This window comes from Ambystoma mexicanum, chromosome 6q, assembly GCF_040938575.1.
Source record: "Ambystoma mexicanum isolate Mex_15411 chromosome 6q, UKY_AmexF1_1, whole genome shotgun sequence".
Taxonomy (NCBI): domain Eukaryota; kingdom Metazoa; phylum Chordata; class Amphibia; order Caudata; family Ambystomatidae; genus Ambystoma; species Ambystoma mexicanum.
In genome coordinates, this window is record NC_090937.1 from 1,562,149,825 (window position 1) to 1,562,171,771 (window position 21,947).

The 21,947-nt window shown below is 41.2% G+C and overlaps 1 protein-coding gene across 3 annotated transcripts in view; it reads right to left on the reverse strand.

Annotated features, from left to right (window-relative positions):
• ANKRD53 (ankyrin repeat domain 53) overlaps positions 1 to 21,947 on the reverse strand; it is a 169,784-nt gene that overhangs the window by 24,155 nt on the left and 123,682 nt on the right. For 2 of the 3 annotated variants that reach the window (XM_069632269.1, XM_069632270.1), the window contains exons 4-5: positions 15,368 to 15,532; positions 4,984 to 5,104 (exon numbers count right to left, since the gene is read on the reverse strand). In XM_069632269.1, coding sequence (XP_069488370.1) covers positions 4,984 to 5,104; positions 15,368 to 15,532 — 286 coding nt within the window. The remainder of the gene's footprint in view (positions 1 to 4,983; positions 5,105 to 15,367; positions 15,533 to 21,947) is intronic. The other variant, XM_069632271.1, reaches the window with a different exon arrangement.

The following is a 21,947-nucleotide window of genomic DNA, read 5'->3' on the forward strand; positions in this document are numbered from 1 at the left end:
TCTATCGCTACCGAACTCACGCGGAGAAACGAAACGTAATTCACGTAAAATAGTTCACGCGTTAAAAACAACTCGCGCTTAATCAAAATGGACTCGCGCTCTATCGCAAACCAAAACGTGCTTTCCCATGACACGTCTTTCGCGTTAAAAATGTACACGCGCTAAAATTCACTTGCGCAATTCATTTGGGCACGCGCTCTATCGTAAACCCACACGCGCTTTCTCATGAAACGTCTTTCACGTTAAAAATGTACACGTGCTAAAATTCACTTGCGCAATTCATTTGGGCATGCGCTCTATCGCTCTGAATACCCGCGCATTTTCAAAAAACACGTAAACGACGACTTGCAAGCTTGCGCACACATTAAACAGTCTTGAAGAACATTACACGCAGTTAATTAACTTTAAACTTCTACGCACAATCTTCAAGCTTTTTTTCCTTATAATAACTTTAACTGTAAATGTCTCTTTTCTCAAAAAATTTTGAAACTTGTTAACTCTTTAAGTTTTCTTATAAAAGAAAATGAAAGTTCACTGTGACAATCTTAAAATCTTTAAAAGAACGGTCCCACCTGATGTCTTCTTGTTCAAACTGGATCAGCTAACGATATTCTTACTTCTTTGGTAGATTTTCTGAGCTCTGAAAAGGCTTTACTTAAGGAGCTTAACTAATGTACAACCAGCCACTGAATTTCTATGGATGAAAGGCAGTTTAGAATCTTGCTCACCTCCCAAGAATCAAACCCATTGTCCTTTCCACCAATCAGGCAAACCAAACATATCATTGTTCCTTTAACCAATCAGACTAAGTTTCTATCGCTCCATCTTGACTTGGGCAAGCACAATGTTAATTCTATGTACAAACTCTTCATGTTACTAACCCAGCCAGCTCTGAAAGCACAACTATAACCCAGCCAGCTCTGAAAGCACAATGTTAATTCTGTTACTCTTCCTGTTACTAACCCAGCCAGTCCTGACAGCACTACAAACAGATGGACAAAATAGGTACCAATGATTAATCCGGCAAGGCAAACGTAGTCCTCAAGCCACAAAAGCATACGATACGGGAGAATTCAACCTGCAACAAATCCACAAAAGGAAATGATTTGAATCATCAAGGAAATAACAAGCCCAACTTTATGCAACAACAGCATCGTCCCCTTGCAAGCTCCATGCGATATCAATACAGCCCAGCTAAGAGCAAGAATAGAAGCAATACAGCAGGCCATCGACACATCCCGCAAACAACATCCTCCCAGAAACAAACAATCAACACAACACTCAATTGATTCGAACCGATAAGCGAGGAAATCTTCGACAAACTATTAAAAGACACCAAGATATCTGGATTTCCCAGCGACACATGCTCACTGGACATCTACAAAAAATGACTCACCCACAAAACACCAACTATCTACATCCAACTACTAATAAGTCTATCCCTAAATACAGGAATAGTATCGATGTAAATGTAATTCAAATTAGTGTACATAAATCCTCTCCTTAAATGAGACGGGAAATACATATGAACCTACTAACTACAGATCCATATCAAACCTACCATTGCCAGCTAAAATCTTAAAGATTGACGTGTGTAAAACAGCTACTCATTCGCATAGAAACCAATGGAATACTTGACCAATAAAAGTTTGGCTTCAGACCCATAAGAGGAGCAGAATCAGCACTCTTCTCCATATGGGAAGCCGGAACTGAAAGAACCCACTTTGCACCATTTACATCAAACACAAAAAGTATCACCTGTGGTGTTCCAAAGGGATCAAGCCTCTCCCTGTTCCTCTTCAACATTTATTTTACCCCCACTAATGAAGTTCATCCAAACCTAGGGACTGACAGCCTATGAATCTTCAAGATAACTAATGACACTAATGAGAACATCGTCAATAAATGCCTCATTGACATAAACACTTGCATGGCAAACCCAACCAGCACAAAAATTATGATCTCCCCATGAGACGACAGTCCAACACAGACATCCCACACCTGGCCCCCCGAGCATGGCCACCCAACCGGAGATGTCAACAGTGATAATAAATCTGGGACTCACGTACAATGCTCTCACCTTGGAACCACAAGTGAACCCAGAAGCAAAAAAATTGTTCTACCTCCTACGGTTAATAAAATGGATCTTCCCCTACCTCATTTTCGCACACAGAACCCTTATGATCATCTCCTTGGTCTTATCTAGGATAGACTAATCACATAGTTTCTACCTAGGAATGACCAAACGACTCACCAAAAAACTATATTGCATCAGAAATTCTGCTGCAAGACTATTCCTGAGACTAAATAGAAGAGACCACATCACACTAGTCCCAAGACGGTCTACACTGGCTACCAGTATAGAAACGCATCAACTTCAAAGCCGTATGCATTGCCCAAAAATCATTACACAGACAAAAAGCCAAATTCACCCGAGCAAAAATCACTCAATACCAACCAAGAACAGATCTGGCATCAACCTCCAAATAGAAAGAAGACACTAAGAGAAAAGAAAATTTGGTGGCACCGCTATCTAATAGCCAAACTATGGCACTTGATCCCGAAAGAAAAAAAAACAGTGAAGACCACCTAACTTGCAGGAAATGCCTTAAAACCAGGCTATTGAACCCGCCAAGATAAACATAGGGCAACTATACAACAAAACCCCTCACAAGCGGAGAGCCCCTCCCCTTACAATGACTGCTTCTACAAACCATAAGCTGCAAACAAGGGATAAATACAGAATGAAAAAGATTAACATAGCTACAAATACCCAGAGATCACCCAATACCTACTAATCACTTCTCTCTTTGACATAACGAACACTGCCGGACTACAGAACACACGCCCAGAGGGTTAGTGAATCAACCAACCAAAACAAGCAAACCGCACATCATTCTCTAACCAAGCTACCAACCTAACAACCTCTGGCAACAAACAACTCAAACACTGCACACTGCCCTTCTGGACACCACAATCACAGTACACAAAACAAAACACACCCAAGAACCTCACACGCACAGACGCCAGTTCCTCCTGGTTCTACACGCATCAACAGATGAGCACAACATCTATCATATCCCTCTCTCCCTCACTAACCACCCAAACCCACTTTTCCTTACAGAGCAACATGAGTTCCTGGAGATCATGAGCATGTCAGTGGTGCACAGTACAAATCAATTCAACATAGCATAATATAACATTTGTGTGAATCAACGAGGTCATGAGCCAGTAAAGAAAGAAAAAGAATGTGATTATGCCCCACTAGTTTAAGTTGGGGACAGTTCCAGACGGATACTAGTAGATAACAGAGGATATCAAACGATTTGTATAAAAGAAGATACACTAAAAGTGATGACAATTTAGCAATCGCATGACACAGCAGATCTGAGTAATTCAGTCATCATCATATACTCCTGAGATATATGCCACTATCAGAGCTAATCTTCCCGAGTTTGTTGATTTGAGGGTGAAAGAGGCTTTCGGGGTGCTGTCTGTGTATCCTTATGAGCCTAGGGAGGTGATTTGTCACTCACAAGATGACAGCAATTTATTTCAGTTGGACAATGGAGGCCAAGGAGAAGGGCAGTCACATGAAGGGGAGGCTGAGATTCTAAGATATTTGAGAGTGTCCACAATTCCAAAAGATACTGCCACACAGTTAGACCAACGCACATAAATTCCTCCCCTGAACGAAGTCCAAGAGTTCTGTAAACTCATAGAGGAAAACATTTATGCTGAGAAGCCCGATAGAATGAAGTAGAGAGTGACAAATTCAGAAAGATATTTTTGGAATGGTTGTATTTGCCCAGGATGCATATGATTGTGGGCTCACAGATCTGTATTAAACCTTACTGGCATTTATGGGGATGTTTGAAACTATTGTTGGCCATTAACGGCAATCAAAATCTGTTTCCAGTAAAAGGCAAATACATGTTTCGCTGTGCATGGCTGGCCTTCGGGTGACAGTGTTGCGTCAAATATGAAGTGTGCTCATGGTGACATGCACCATTTTACAGAAAGCACTGATAAATATTGTGTCACCCGTCACTATGGGGTGAGTGCATTTCTCTTAGGTCAAGTATATATACTAAGGAACTCACCCTGCAGGTCTAGTGGGATTTTTACAAATGTTTTAGACCTGTGTGAATCACCCTATTTCATCCTGGTGTGAGGCCTAGCTGATTAGAATGGTTTATCTTCAGACTATTTTCTACCATTATAGAGATAATGGTGGATAATGTAACATTGTGTTTCAGATCATTACATATGGCGGGCACAGCATCTGTGAATCTCTGGTGGTTAGAGACTCTTCTATAAATGAAATAAAAATGCTGTTTTTGTGGCTCTTAATGTAAGAAGCCTCTGTCAGTGATGGGATCATAAGACGGAACAGAGTGATGCATGGTTTTGTGTGTGTGTGAGCTGGGCGAATGTTTCCCAAATTCCAGTAAGACCGGAGTGAGAGGATGGGTTGATGACCGGTAGATGCTATAACCTGACATCTTACTGAGACATGTAACATGATGATCTGAACTTTTCATCATGACGAATAAACTACTCTAGTGTCATGACTGACTGTCTGTATTGTCATCACTGTGTTCATCTTTCAAGACAACACCTGTTACATTTAAAGAGGAAGAAATGGTTCCTGAGGTGTAGTTCCTGAGGTGTATAAACGAGGCAGAGTAAATGCACAATGGTATGTTCAAACAGAATTGGGAGGAGCCTGTTGCCTCATTACACCTTCGCAGGAGGAGGAACTATGTCCTGCTCCATGTTCAATCTATACTGTAATACTATAATGCACATGAATTTCCCCCTTTGCCAGAAAGCACTGGGAACTCTGTATCTTGGTGGCCACTTCCTGTATCACAGATTAGCACCACGTGACCCCTCAATGTATGGAGGGGACAAACATTCATGTCGCAGTAGGAAGAAAGAGGTGACGCGTGCATACTATTGGACAAAGTTAACCTTTACCTTGTATTTTTTCTTCACATAATTGTCATCACCCATTAAGTTAATTTTTAATTTTTCCAGTTTTTGGATTTCTTCGTCCAGCTCTTCCTTATCCCGCATCCACATTGCATGACGGAGGTATCTAAAGAGACAGCATGGAGAGGACATACATTAGAAAGCGATCCACTAACAGTTTATAGAATATCTACACCATCACTGTAGTCCCCATTTAAATGCGGAATCATGGCATATTGTAGACATCAATTCCAATACAAAAGCATAATAGGAAACAGTAGCATGACAATAGCAAACACAAGAAATGACCTCTTCATTGGGCATAAAAACACTAATTCCACATACATATATGCATGGAAGGAAGGGATTTATGAAGAGCAAACCTAATTGGGAAACGACAGACCACTGTACATAGGTGACCCCCCCAAGTAGGTTACCGCTAGGGAGCAGGGTAGCACCCTACATATAACCTTGCTTGAAATAACTGGAATAGGTAGTGGGAACGACAAAAAGAGCTCTAGAGAGGGAAGCGTTGGATTCAGTGGAGCAATGAGTGTTTGGTGAGATGTTCTTTGCACAGTAGGGCTTTCAGGTTAGTTAATGTGCCTTCTACAGAGATATTTACTTCCCCTACAAGTAAGAGGGTGTAGTGCTAAGGGCAAGAGTTATTTGTTCTCAACTTGTGGGTGATAAGATTTATTTGCAATATTAGTAAAATGTTTTAAGTACAAAGATATAAACTGGGCATGGAGCACACTACACAAATGAACGCATAGCAGCAGATTCTCAAAAATGAATGCACATGAAGAACGCTTGTTTCATTTGCATTGGTTTTAGAAATGCAGAGGTCTCCTTATTCCTGTCAGTACAAAAAAAAACAACAAATTCCTATCTGTTTTTGAGGGACAGAAATGTAAGTTGGACAGTGTTATGGGCTCTGGGGAGGCCAGGCCTAAATCTAGTGCACACAACACGCCAGAGTCAGTGAGTGGGTAAAGAAACTGGCAAGCAAGAAGCAGCACGCTGCCTTAACTGGCATCTCACACGTGATCATGGCCGCACCTGTAGGTGACGTGCTGTGATCACTACAACATCAACACGTGACTGCACGCACCCTGCTGGTGACGTGCTTAAGTCACAACATCCCATGCCAAGGGCAAGACCAAGAAAACACTAACACAACTTTTCATCAAAAAAACAAGACTCGACCACAGAATCCATTTTCACTGCTAGTCTTGTCCACTCGCATTCTTGCAATGGTGGGCGTGAGCCTTCTTCACCTTCTTCTTCAGCCTTATTCGTGTTGCCTCTCCAGCATCGAATACCGGCGGTCTTTGCACGTGCTCCGTCAGGAAGAACACCTCTTAATCATCATAATCCACTATGGCCGCAACGTCGGCTTTGTTCCAGCACTCCTCTCCTCCGCCCTCTTCTGGCCAGCCGGCATCCTCCGCGAAGACCGCCATGTGGGCAACTACTACAGCCCACCTGATTCTCCATGACTCGGCCGCATTGGCCACGGAGACATCCAGGGGGCCATACAGAAACTGCCATAGTGTCCTGCCTTGTGGCACCAGCAACACTGCCGTTTTACCGCCGGACACGGTACTGCTTGCAGCATCCCGCCTTCACAGAACTCGCACATTCTCTGGAGTGCCTCTTCCTTGCCTCTCTTTAGTGTGGCGCTACCCTCTGCCCCTTCACCTGAGTCGTCTTCTTGCCCTGAAATCGGAGTGCATGTACGTCCACTTGCATCCCTTTCATGGCTGCTTCCATATGGGCACAAACACCCTGGGAAGAATGGAGGAACTATAAATGGGAAATGTAGTCAAATGAAGCAGACAAGGGAAGAAGTAATCAAACTGAGCAACGTCGAAAAGGGGAAAGGTCACATTGCTATCATGGATAACCAACTTAAAAAGGCCAGAGTAAGTCAGAAAGGCGCATACGCCTGGAACAAAGTACAAGAAGGAGGAATACATTTACAAATATCTTTCTGAAGAGAACTAAGGACTAAGTAGAGACATTACCTTAAGAGGAAAGAGATTCTCCTAAAATAATTCAAATAAGTCCAATGGCGGTAGGATCAGTTAGAAATAGGTTTGGATGGAGTACATATTAATTTCGGACTTCCTGACGACTGATGAGAGTTATTTATATAGGCAGGGCAACTCCTCTAGCAATAGGGAAAGATGGGCCTTATTATCATTATTTTAATAAAGAAACACTCACAATGTCTTTTAAGTGTCCGCCTCCTTCTTCTGAACCACCACACACATCAACCCCAAACACATGTTTCTGCCTTGTTTGGTGTATTGATGGATGTGAAGATCTGTCTCTCTATGACACAGACAGCAAGGGGTTCATGTCTGGATTACCCGTTTAACTTCCAAATTTGCAAAACTGTGGACTCTGCTGAGAATCGACAAGGCCAAATAACCTGTTCTCTGGAATGTTCCCACTCAGAAGGGTCTACAGCCAGATTTTAGGTCACTGTACCTTACACGAAGACAAATAACGATTTCCATATCACACTGGCCTCATCCACGAGGATAGTACAGCACCAAAATGCTAGGATAGTCTGCTCTCAGCAAGTGTGCATTACTGAACCTGAAGCCTCTGCAGCCAAGTAACCTCAACTTTGATCTCCTCTGTCAGAGAACATTGCTCTACAAAATGCACTGGAGTGCCGGAAAAAGTGCCTTGAGGGTCCTAATCTAAAACATACTTATAAAAGTGCCATCAAGTTTTTCTCTATACCCCAGCATTCCAGTTACTCATCCTTTTGATGCCATTCAATATTGATTTGGCATTATACCCCCAAAAATGTTTTATGATCTTTAGATTTGTTGAAGAAAGTATGTTAGGGAATGGTTATTCATTTGAATACAATTTGCATGTCAGAGGCTGATTTAGTTAGTAACCATAATAAAACAGTTTGGGATTTATTACAGGAAATGTTGTAATTCCTGGTCCGAATTGAGACCTGTGTGGAACGAGTCCATATTATGTATCCAAAATGCTTCTCTTTTTCGTAGGGCATTCATTCGATTTCCACCTGTTTCTGGTAGGATGATTTTGTCCATGCCGAAGAAAGTTCATTTGTACAGTTGATTGATTTCATGATTTGTTTAAAAGTGTGTTACCACGGGTGACCTTGGGTCTTTATTTATGATGGATCTAATGTGTTCTCCTATTCCGGTTTTGAGGGTCCTGATGGTACTCCCTATATAGAGTTTGTTGCAAAGACATTTAATACAATAGATGACATTCTTGCTGTTGGTATTGATTAGTTGTTTTATTTGTACTTGTTTGCCGTTTGGCTTCATTATGCTTAATTTCACATTGTCTGAATATTGGCACATCTTGCATTGGCCACATTTATAGTGGCCTGTAGCTGGTGGTTGAAGCCACTTGGTTAATGTTCCTGCTTCTGTGGATTGTTGCTGATGAAAATGCAAGGGGCTCAACATGTCTTTTAGGGTTTTAGTTTTCTGAAAAATGATGGATGATAGGTCATCTAGAAGTTGTTGAAAATCTGGATCCATTTGTGATATATTCCAGTTTTTTGCAATATTTGTTTTATTTGATAACTGTTTGTGCTATATGTTGTTATAAAGCGTGGTTTTGTTTGGTTCGAGAGATGCAAAATGTTGGGTTTATCTTTCAAAAGATCTTCTCTTGTGCGGTTTAAGGTTTTTGATAAGAACTGTTGAGGTGCTTGTGGCTGTATCCTCTTTGCTTAAATTTATGTAAAGTATTGTTGACATGTTTTTGGAATTCTTGTTCAGTTGTACAATTTCATTTGACCCTCAGCATTTTGCCATACGGTATGTTTTGTATTACATGAATCGGATGGTTACTTGATGCATGCAATATGCTGTTGAGAGCTGTAGGTTTGGTATAGAGTGTGGTATGGATGATGTTAGCTTTGACATAGAGGTGGAGAACCAGAAAGTTTATTTCCAATTGACTGTATTGTATAGTGAGTTTGAGATTGTATGTGTTGGTATTGAGGTAATTATGATAATCTATAAGTTCTTTGGAACCTTGCCAGATCATAATAATATCATTGATGTATCTACCCCAATAGGCCACATTGTTATTAATAGTGAATGCTGGGTGACTCCAAGCGTGTTGTAACACGAAGTGCCCCATACAGAGGTTTGCGTAAGTTGGGGAAAACTTTGCACCCATTGCAGTGCCTTGGACCTGTTTGAAAAGCTGGTGATTAAAGATTAAGATATTATTTGTCAAAGTAAAGTGTAGCATTTCTAAGATCATCATGTTTTGTTGGTGATAAGATACTGATCTCATTCTCAAGAAGTAGTTAACAGTGTCAATTCCTTTATTATGGAGGATAGTAGTATATAAGGCTGTCACATCTAATGTTACCAACCAAAAATCAGGTTCCCATTGAATATGTTCCAGCTGTTGAATTGTATGCTTCGTATCTTGAGTAAATGACGTGAGACTTGCTGCCATTGGCTGTAACTGGTGGTCTATATATTCTGATATCCTTTCTGTGAGAGATCAATACACAATCTCAGCCCACATACCGAGCAGCCTGATGGCTGCTTCTCCCACCCATCCATCTCCCCCCCACTCTGCCCTCCCCTCGGACCTCTCGTCCCTTCCCACTCCCCACCCCCACTTACCTGTTTGCTCTGTGTCCCTGCTGGCTGCCATGGAAATGGAAGAGGGGCTCTGTATCTTAAGTAAGTATTATGTTTCAATGAACGGGACTCTGCAAAGTGTCCCATTCATTGAAACAAAATACATTGCTCTTAGCACCCCCCATCACCTGGTTTCCAGAATTTAAAACTCTTGGTGCTGATAGCAATAACACCCGATCCGACGGGCCCATCATTAAGACCCTTGTTTTCAGGGTTATACCTTGGGCCCCGGGCCATTACCACCCGATCCAGCCCGCCGGATCGGCTGTTATTGCTATATTGTATTTTGTATTTTTATTTTATTAAATTTATAAAGTGCCTTTCGCCAAAGGCGCTGAACAGTAAAAATAATCCAAAAACAGTACAATAAAATTAATATAAATGAGTACAGGTTACATCAACAGAGAAAAAGTGAAGTGAGAGGGGAAGAGCATTCCAATGCTTAGGAGCCAAAAGAGAAAATGAGCGGAAACGAGACAGAGCACAGGGAGGCTTTGGAACAGTTAAGAGAAATAGATTCTGAGATTGTATGGGGCGTGGAGGGACACAGAACGAGAGTAGTGAGGAGAGGTAGGGTGGGGCCAAGCCATGGGTGCATTTGTAGACGATCAAAAGGAAGTAGTGAAATTGAGATCAGAGAGGATGTAGTAGGGGACCGAGGGGGTAGAAAAAAAAAGGAGAGTAACGATTGAGTTATAAATAGAATGAAGAGGGAAAAGGGCAGGCGAGAAACCAAGCAATGAAGATGAACAGTAGTCGGTACAGGAAAAAACAAGGGAAAAGAGAAGAAGTTTAGTAGCGTGAAAAGAAAGATAAGCACAAGCATAACAAATGTTAAACAGAGCATAACGGCAGGAGCGGGCAATAGAGGAGATATAAAGGAGACGGAGGTAGAGGGATCAAATATTACGCCCCGGTTGTGTCATGAAAGTGAAAAAGAAAGAGGATAGGGGAAGAAAAGAGGGTCGAATGGAGCGGATGATGCTGCCAACTGGATGGAAGACCGCGACAGCAGGAATCGACGGATGGAAAGTTGCAGGTAAGCAGAGACTGCTAATGAAGTTCTTTTGTCTCCTCTGCAGGTCCGCTATTCAAGGATCACCGGGTGCTGGTATCTGAACACGATGAGCATCACGCTGCTGGCTGCAGAATAACGCGAAGCACGTTCTGTAACTTGGGTGCGGTTTATATAGCCCTCTGTAAAGTAGTCCAGGTAAAGTAGTCCAGGTTACCATACCCTAAAACACTGCACCGCACAGTCTGGCTCCTAGGAACTAGACTGTATGGGTGCCTCCATGTTGGCTGCAGGCCTTCACAGGAAAAGTAGTCCCTTCAAGTCCCTTCATGCTAAAGTCCAAATCTGAACATGAGCCTGGCGTCAAAGGCGCCAGGACTGACTGCAGGAGAGTCTATGATGATAATGCAAGGTCCTTGGGGCCCCAAATGAGCTCTGAGTCATGACCCTACCTGGAATGTGACCATGCCAGTGGGGTTCTGGGTCACGGGTCGTGACAGCTATATGCTTGTCCAACGGCCAATGTCAACACTAATGGACAACTGTCAACTTCTTTTGAGTTACACAGGGGTATATGACAGGGGTGCCCACTGTCACCTCTGTTATTTGTTTTAGCCATTGAGCCGCTGGTGATTGCTCTGAGGTGTGATGCTGGGGTACGAGGTCTAACCTTTCAGGGAGTTGAACAAAAGATATGGTTGTATGCGGACAATTTATTGCTAGTATTGCAGGATTTGGCAGTGTCATTACCTACCTTGTTGAGCCTATTAGGCAGGTATCATGATGTAACTGGATACCAAATTAATTGGTCTAAGTTGGAGGTCTTACCGATTACGCGATATTGTGATAGATGTTTGGTGTCTGACTGGGGTTTCCAGTTGTGCGACAAAAGATACAAATGTTTGGGTGTTTGGCTGACACCGGTGATAGGTGATATGGCGGAAGAAAATATGACGGATGTATGTTAGGGCTCTGAAAATGAATCTTCAGAGGTGGTCTTTGTTACGTTTATTGCTCTGGGGCAAAGGGAACGCTCTTAAAATGAATGCGGCTCCAAAGGTCAATTACATATTGGGTCTGCTTCCCATAAATATTAGTCAGTTTTATTGGAAGAAAATTGATGGCTTTCTGCAGTCATTTCTTTGGCATGACAAGCCACCACGACTTCAGTTATGGAAGCTTCAACTGCCTATGGAGAAAGGGAGCCTGGTGTGCCGAATTTCAAAGCTTATCATTTGGCTTTTTCTAGTCACTTATAGTCCCCTTCTTGAAAGAACCCCCAGAAAGGTGGGCTGTGGTGGAGGCGAGTCTATTGGGCCCACTTCCTCCTAGGGCAATCCTCAGGGCGACAAATAGGCAATGTAGGAAAGTTCCATTGACTATGTTTTTGAAAGAGACATGGAAAAATGTGCATGAAATGTTGGGCTCTGTGGCTTTGAAGACTTCTCATGTTTGCATTTGGTTGAACCCAGTGATAGCTGATAGGGGTAAGCCTTTATTCTGGCCGGAGTGGTTTCTAGGTGGAATAAATTGGATTGGTGATATCAATAAAAGATGTATAAGAGAGGTGGATGAGCAGGGTGATGCAATTGTGAATCTCTTTCTTAAGGAGAGAGAACCAGGGTGCGGATCAATAGCTAGCAGGGTGTGCAATCAAATTGTGTCTAACTATAAAGAGAATACTGAACTAAAGGCGGATTGGGGCAGGAGATTGGGGTGTGTGATTTCATCTGAGATGTGGTTGGAGATGTGTGCTAATATAAAACTTTTCTCAATTAACTTGGAAGAACGATCGAGGCAAATAAAGATTCTCAACAGAGTGTACTGGAGTCCGGAAAGGTTGTTGAAGAGAGGTATGGTGGATTGTGATGACTGCTGGTGTTGTGGGAATGAAGTGGGTAGTTTGGAACATATGCTCTGGGACTGTGTACGAGTTTGTGGATTTTGGCAGGATGTGTGTAGCATTTGCTTGCAAATTCTGAATTTGGATATTGCATTGGATTTCAAAACGATGATTTTAGGAGGTGATGAGTTACTTGAGGATCTTTAAGTCTCTCAGAATAAAATGATGTTCAGAGGGGCTTGTATAGGCAAAAAGAAGATATTAAGGGGATGGAAATCACGAATTGCACCGACGGTTGTGGATTGGATTGAGAAGATGACTTGTCTTGCAAACATGGAGAGAGTAATCTACAGGAGGCAAGGGAAACTTACCTTGCATGCAAAGATTTGGGATAGCTTTCTGAAAATGTACTAGTTCTTTAACTGTAAATATGTGTTTTCCTATCTACATGTAGTTATATTGTTTTTGCTATTTATTATTGACTGTTAATTGTTGTTCTGCAAAATGTACAAATAAATATTCAAAGAAATCCTAAATAAAAAATAAAAAAAAATAAAAAAAATGCAAATTTAAACTACAACTCCCACCACATTAGTTGTAATAACAATGACTCCATGCACACAAAGTAGGAATCCTGCATAATAGGCCAGATTGATAGTTACAATTTCAATATAAATTTCATCATTTGTAATTGACTCACCCTCGCCAATATCCCAACCATTTGTAATAAGCTTGTTAATAAGTCAGTGTTCCGCAGATTTAATGTGTTTATGGGGCCCAACAAGTCATCCCATTTGATAAATACAGCTTTATAAGAACTGCAGATAACTTCATCCCTATTGACTCCCTTTCGGTGAGCCTGTGGCAACTGCAGGGACGTCATTTCACTAAAATACCAGATGTAGCGGAAGTGACATCACAGGACCCTTGATCTCTGATAACATCACAGGAAGTGATGTAATTTGACCCCACACCAAAGTGCCATCACGGGAAGCGATGGAACACAGTCTTTAACCCCTTAACAAAACAGGAAGCAGCATCACATAGCATTGTTATACACTCCGAAAAATAGTTACGATATCACTGTAAAGTGATATACATTTCATACAAGAATGGATCACAATATGTATTGTTAATATCAGCGCATATAGGCCCATTTACCAAATTACTATGAATGCAAGTAGACGTCCAAGGCCAAATAATGATGTGTCATTATACAGCACTAAGGCTTAAGCGCTTCATATAGAGCAAATATACATACAATTTCACTGACGACTATAACAATCAGAAAACCAGCCACTCCAGAAACAAAGAGCCACATGCTGCTGGCCAAAAGAGACACATTTTAGGGGTAGTTGCTACCCCTGGCAACCTCTAAATGACGTCCCTGGGGAATTGCAAGGGCCAATGGACATATTTGAAATATCTTGTCACTATTGTACAATTTCATAGTCCTTAAGGAGGTATTAACAGCAGTGGTGCAGCTTCCACACGAAAGTGCATATAATGCCTCTAAGCCTCACTCATGGAGCAGCGATTGAGCCTGATAATTACCTGTTGTTTCAAGGCTGTGTTACCATGTCCATCCCACTATTTACTTACGAATCTAGGGAATTACTTATGGGGATTCCAATATCGATGTTTTTGTGGCAGCGCACATCGTAGCATTCTCCAGACTTTCCTAGAAATTTAGCAGTTAAGGGTTTCAGAAGATCTTGGAAGCTGATGATTATGCTGCTTTTATTTAGTCTATAATACCCTGACACGCTTGTTTGGCCATAATGGCCCAGGGAGGAAATTGATGCCCCAAAGATAGCCAATGCCGTCTAAGACCCAGTAAAGACCACAACGAGGGTACGTAGCAATTAAAATGTGGAAAAAAAGAAAGCTGGCTATGTTTCAAGTTTTCAGTGAAGGGAAGAGGTGAGCAGGCAAAGGAGCAAAATGTAGCAGGGAGCCGGCCAAGAGAACCGGTGGTTGGAAAAGCAGTGCCTAAGAGGTGAGCTGAGATCTGTGCTAAAACGATCAGAGTGTTTGGAATGTAGGCCACTAGCAAAAGAATACGGTGCGCCACAACGGAGGAAAACAGAAGTTGATTACTACCATGCTTGATATCCCTAACCCACCTTCATTAAATTGCCTGCCACATAGGCAGCATATGTTATACGATTCATGAGTATCCTGAGGCCGCCCACAACTACATTATTATCCAGCAAAAGTCTACAAAGTTTACTTTCCCAAATGCAATGTCTTCTGAAGACAAATTGTTACCTTGTTTTCAAGAAATGCAATGAAAGTTCTACATTCTCGGTGTCAAGGGAGTTCTAATAAGTTCCAGGACATGATTTTAATATCTCTCTTGCTAGCTGCTAGCTATTTGAAGATTTCAAAACTATCATCCATTAACAAACGTAATAACATGCAGCCATCAATGTCTACATTTAAGGATAAGCTGCCCCCAAAAGTCCAATTCATGGGTAGTAGTGGAGACCCATTGTCATTGCCATCTGTTGGGTTCATACAGATGCAGACACTGCCACTGTTGACTCGCTGACATCACTTGAGGTGGATACATTAAAAGATCCATTAATCAAGCTTAGTAGTTCCTTTTTGATAATAACTCCTTTTTTGAACAGCTCTCTTTCAAATTTAATAAAGATTCAGCTATAAAAAAAGGGAAGTAAATGTGACATACGATATATCATTCCCACTGTTATTCCTATTAACGCTAAGTCTATAGCTTCAATGTCATGCAATAAAATTCCTTTTGACGCATGGACAGAACACATTCTCGCTAGAATGTTAGATCGCTTGACATAGGACATGGTTAATCATATGCTTTACTGTTTCACTCACCTGACACAGGATCTATGATTCCACATTTTGCTTAAGTCAATGGGTCTTTTCCCATAGGCATCCACTGCGTGGGTATCTGCTCCCGCTTCGGTCAGTACAACAATACAGTCCAGAAGTCCCTCATTGGCTGCCTGGTGCAGCGGTGTCACTCTGGTTTCAGTCTTTCTAAACACAACATTGAATTTGAATATAAACAGACCTTTCAGCATTTTTCACTGAGATTTGAATATGCATTCCATCGGCTAACAAATAGATGTGGGTATGTAATTTAATCTTTCCCACTTAACTATATATGATGCACTGTACAAGGTAGTGTGTAACAAGATTGGCATATTTGAGTCTTATGAGAACACAAAACCTGTGCCCCTGCTTTTTTGGAACTGGGTATCAACTTAGCCAAAATCACGGATGATCTGAACCCCCCCGAGAAGATTTTTTATCTCGGAGCCGAGTCTTCTGAAATATGTTTATTAATTTCAGAGAGAGTGAAGACAACAAAAGTGAGATAAAATCTAACACGGCTGATTTACATAGAAGTTACAAAGTCTTGGCTAAGTCAGGAGGATGTCAGAGTTTCTAGGAGTTAGTGCGAAGTAAATTTAAGTGCCTTAGTGCAATAAACTACTAAACATTTTTCTTTCAAACCTTCAATATGTGTTAGCAATTATTATCAGCCATGTATTTTAATATGCCTTCAAAACAAAAACACTATTTTTTGCATGAAATACTGCTCTCTCTCTCTTATGTATAGAACAAATATAGTTTAATGTTTAATGTTTCCAATTAATGCAGAACATAATTCAATGTTTCCAATAAGCACACATCCACCAAACATCAATCATACATGGAAAAGAAATATGCCATCTATATTTGATTTAATTTAATATGTAATGTAAGTGGTCTTGTACGGCGCATTTCTGCCGCTATTGACGCCCTTGCTGCACGTGATATGACAAAACCTTATGCCTGGTATTGTGACATCCAGAGTACAATTCGGGTTTATGAGGAAAAGAATACCAACCATACCTGACACATATTTAACTGGCTGAAGATTATCACTAAATCAATACAATATTAGATTTCTCAAATCAATAATTCACAAGTGCAAGTATGGGATGACACATATTTTGCGCTAAAGCTTTTTCAAGGCCTGTTGCGAGACAAACAAATAAGAGAACACATTTTTTCTATTCTTGTAAAATACCCAAACCTAATTTATTGAGAAAAATGCTGTTTTGGTAAGAAAAAATATATTAAAAGTTTTCATTTAGAAATTAACCTTGTTTGATAGGCACCAAGTCATGTTAGTTAACGTCTGAGGTATACCCTTAATTTTCCTTCTCAGTGGTCAATCATCTACTGGGGTTTCTTCAAAAATTATAACACTAACTATTGCTTATTCAAATTCAATTAAACGATTATTATGATCAGATGTTATCTATTTGATATTGTCAGAAGTAATTTACCTTGATGTACATTTATCATTGAGCAATATGTTGTTGAACAACGTCCGTAGGTAAAGTCACAATTTTTTATATTTGACGCATATCAGTCCTAATTTGGTAATGGTTGATAAGTAAGTAAGTATGTAGGTCAGTAGGTAGGTAGGTAGGTAGGTAGAAATCTTGTAGAGTGTCTCAGGAGAGGCATGAAGGTGCTAAAGTCAGATCTCTGAACAAACCACCAGGAAAGAGTCAAACTCTAGCGAACCACCAGGTCTGCAAGTGTTTCCAGATTCTAAGAAAAACAAATGTATGCATATGTATATTCAATGAAAAAACTTTGTTAAAGGGACGTTATGGTTAAGTTGCACTAATAAAAACCTATGAAATTCAATGAAAAAACTTTGTTAAAGCGATGTTATGGTTAAGTTGCACTAATAAAAACCTATGAAATTCAATGAAAAAACGTTGTTAAAGGACGTTATGCTTACAAGTAAAACCGAAAATCCTCAAAAATTCCCCAGTTATGGTAAGCTAAGCAACCGTAACTCGCACCACCACCATGCACTGCTAAGACTAACACCCAGAACATCAAGATGACATCAAATATGTCATTGTTTAGCTTACGATTACTGCTGAATTTCAGGGGTTTTTTGGTTTTCTTGTAACCATAACGTCCCTTTAACAACATTTTTTCATCGAATTTCATAGGTTTTTATTAGTGCAACTTAACCATAACGTCCCTTTAACAAAGTTTTTTCATTGAATTTTATAGGTTTTCATTGGTGCAACTTAACCATAACGTCTCTTTAACACCATTTTTTTCACCAAAAAAATATAGCAAGCTTCACATTAAAACTCTGCCATTTCCCACCTTCTAGCATCATTTTTAACACTTCTGTACTTTTTCCACTGTTTTTGCTTGCGTCAATGTCTGCGAATGTCTGACGTCATTGTGGAAATTCCGGACAGGCATGATGACGTGTCCATGAATGCGTTTACACTTCGCGTTTCGGGTCCTTGCTGCGAAACTGCTTTTTCTACTGATCTAGGAACTTTCAAGCTCAAAATGTACCCTTGCACAGCTCCTACACCTATTCTTACTCATTATACATTAACAATCTAGTACAAAGCACATACCTGGAAGAATATTAGCAAAACTGCTATTTATCTTAAAAATGACATCAGCTGTTGCCATCCCTCCTCCCCAAGAGCCACCGCCACCACCAGCTGGAGGACCCACACAACAAAAAAAGCACAGTATTTCAAAGACAATTAAGAGGACCACAAAGATGAGGTAGAGGAAGTGCCTACCTCTAGCAACCAGAGAGAATCAAGGGTGTGGCAGTTCTTTACCACTTTTGGGAATGTACCAAACGCTAAAGCTATAAAAGAGAAATGCACTGAGTGTAACTTTGTACTCCGTCACGGACTACCTGGACATTACTCCTACGGGACCACCTCCATGCGCCGCCACACCAAATCCAACAACTGCAATGCTCTCAGAAAGATTGTGCCTTTCTTAACAAGTAGTAGGCTGTCTTCCTCCACATCATCTTCCTCAACCAATACTGTAACCACACAGCCTACTTCTGTGGGACACAAAATCTCACCAGCTACCTTGCAAGCAACAAAAGAGGCTCCTGATCCATATCTTTGGAAGACAACAGTCCTCTGTATATACTGCAACACACCACTCAGCAGGGTGAAGCAATTTTGACATGCATTTCAAGCTGTAATCAAGGAGCATGAGAAACACTGCCCACTGCCTTAGAAGTAACACACATGCAACATCTTCCCCTGTCCACCTGTCCCTCCATTTAGTGCTTGGTGCCTCTTCCCTCATTTCGCTCCTCGCCTTACGTTCTAACCTCTCCTACAAACATTTTTTTTTAAACATCAAAGGAAAGGTTCCTTTAGGAACCACCTTTCACAGTTAAAAACTAGAACAAAAATAAATCTTATAGACTGCATCTACTTTACATTTCTCAGTAAAGTACTTAGACTCAATACGTTTTTCCAACATTTCCATTAGCATTTTGTGTCATGCTAATGGAAATAATGTGACGTTCATTCCCCGTTCCAGGGACCGGAACAGGGGATAACGGCCCAGCAGCCCAAGTTATCAGCCCAAGCGAAGTGTGTCTGTGTGCGCCCTGATGTCTGCGGGCTTTGGCGCGTTATAAATAAATAAATAAGGAGGGCTCAGGACCATTATCCTCCATTGCAGCTCCTGCAATGGGAGTTAAAGGCCATTAGCACCCCTGGTTCCCAAAGCGGGACCCCGGGGTGCTAAAAAATAGATTTTCCTTCCTACAGCGGCCCGCTGTATGAAGGAAAAACCTTTTCCAAGCTGACCACCATGGAAAGAGAAGGCGAGGCTCCGTACAGAGCCCCTCTTCCCTTTCCATGGCAGCCTGCAGAACCCTATGACAATATTACCACAAGCACATTTTTTTTCCCTTTCAAAGCTATCCTACTTTCGAATAACTTTACCACATAGGCGGTCCCAGGTGGACACGGCCACTTTAACAACATTTTTCGTCCCTTGCGGTCATGGCCAGTAGCCAGATTGTCCACGTCATGACCTTATACCACGACCCGGACAATCTGGCCACTGCCCATGGCCACAGGCTATACCTCAGTCACCAAAGGTATGTCACTATTTGTTGTACCTACATTATGACACTTGTCAAAAATAAAAACACGGGCACATTTGCAAAACCATGCTTTAAAGTCCTTGCCAATGCTCCTTACACGAGTTTGCTTGAAATCCGCCCATGTTTTATTTTTTCAAAAGTGTCAAAATGTATGTATATACAATAGTCATATAATTTGACATGATCCATTTAGTCTTTACACAAACATTGAAGGTTGGGTCTATAATCTTTCTCAAAACGTTTGTCCACATTCGTCAAACAGCAACAAAGTTATAAGCCATCTAAAAATCTTGAGACCCTTCTCTAATTTAGCCCCCTCATGAGACAATCCCACCAAACTTTAGAAAAACATGTATATATCGATCTAAAATCTTTTTGTTAAATTTTGTGTAGATTCGTCAAATAGCAAATTTATAAGCCTTTACATTATTTTGTGAATCCCCCTCTAATTTTGCCCCCTCTTGACAGAATCCCACCGGACTTTGAAAACCATTTATATATAGATCCAAAATCGTGTTGCCAACTATTGTGCAGATTCGTCAAATGGCACCGCATTTATAAGCCTTTACCATATTTTGGGACCCCCCCTCTAATTTTGCCTTCTTGACAGAATCCCCCACCAAACATTGCAAAACCATTCAGAATTAGGTCTCGAATACAATTAAAAAATTACATGCAGTTTCATTGAGTGGCGCCAAAGTCATAAGCCATCCAAAAACTGCTTTTCACCAACCCTCTAATGCAGAAATAGGCACATATGTCCTAGGACATCTGAAGTGTTTGCGGACACCGCAGGACTGCCCAGGACATCTGGAGTGTTCGCAGACTTTCTGGGGATGAAAAACACCATTTTTGACTGGCTTCTTATGGGCATATCCATCCCATCCTCATCACCACCCACCTCCCCAGAGATTGTTTGTTGAGTTTGACAAGTGCAATGTTGCGTTTTTTCTTATTTTTCCATCGCAGTGTTACACCATGATGTTGTGTAACCCTTCTTCATTGAGGTTGATGCTTCTGATGTAGTCATGTGGGGAGGGTTGTCGCAGCGACACATTGCTATGGGTCAACTTCATCCACTGCCCTTTTTCTCCAAGACGTTTTCGCCAGCAGAAAAGAATGAAACTATTTCTGATCTGGAATTGCTGGCTATTAAAGCAACATTTGAAGAGTGGAGGCATTATCTTCTGGGAGCAGGACATAAGGTGACGGTTCTCACCGATCACAGAAATCTGAAATGTTTACGATCTGCTAAGACCCTAACACTGCGTCAACCACGTTGGCCTTTGTTTTTTGGGGAGTCCGAATTCGTTATTACATTCAAACCTGGTCGCCTGATGCGGCAGCCCCACTTCCTTTGTTGGCAGATACACATTTAGTTGTTGAGAGATTCGAAAAATACGGATTTGGTGGAACAAATTCAACTAAACAGTGGAAGATTGGGCCGGAGAGGATCCAGTGAGGCGGACCAATGAGGGTCTTCCTTATTCAGATTCTAAGCTAAATCTTCATTTTGAGGGTCTGCGAGAGGAGGCATTGAAACAATGTCATGATTCGGTGCTAGCTCGTCATTTGACCTATAGGAAGATGCTGGAGTTGCTTCGTCGTGAATTCTGGTGGCAAGGAATGAAGGATGTTGTCTTGAATTATGTGAAGACTTTTGAAGTCTGTGATCGGGCCAAGACCGAGAATTAAACGCCTGCAGGCCTTAGAGTCTTTACTGATTCCTCCTCGCCTGTAGCGCACAGTTTCAATGGATTACATTGTGGACTTGCTCTTGGTTGTTCTACCATTTTGGTAGTTGTAGATTTGTTAACCAAGGCTGGGAACTTTATTCCAATCAAGGCCACTGCTACCGCTTCCTCCTTGACTCAGGCCCTCTTGCAGAACATAGGCTTCACGGCTTGACTAGTGAAGTAATTTCAGACCAAGGTTTGCAATTTGTTTGAAAGTTTTGGCAAGCATTTTGTAAGGAAATGGGAATTAACAACCTGACCATGAGTTACCATCCAGAAGGTAATGGGCAAACACAGGAGCTGGAGAAATATCTACGTTGTTATTTGCAGTCTGGGGAAGGTTGGTGGAATTGTTGTGGCTAGCCGAATTTTGTTATAACACCACCACAATGGACTTTACTACTATATCACAATTTTTTGTAAATCAAGGGTTTCACCCACGTTTCTTAAGTGAGATCATAGTGAAGGAGGTTCAGGTTCCTGAGGTGGAGGACAGGTTGAAATTAATGGGAGATAATTTAAAGAAGGCAGTGGAAGCTTTACAGAGGAGTTTGATGAGGAACAAAAAATTTGCATATTTAAAGCGTAGAATCGCTCAAAAGTATCAAGTGGGTGATGCTGTCTGGCTTTCAACTAAAAACATAGCCTTGAAAGGCAGAAACAATTTTAGTCCATGCTTTATTGGGCCATTTAAGATAGAAAGAGTTTACTCTCCAGTGACAGTGAATTTACATTTACCACA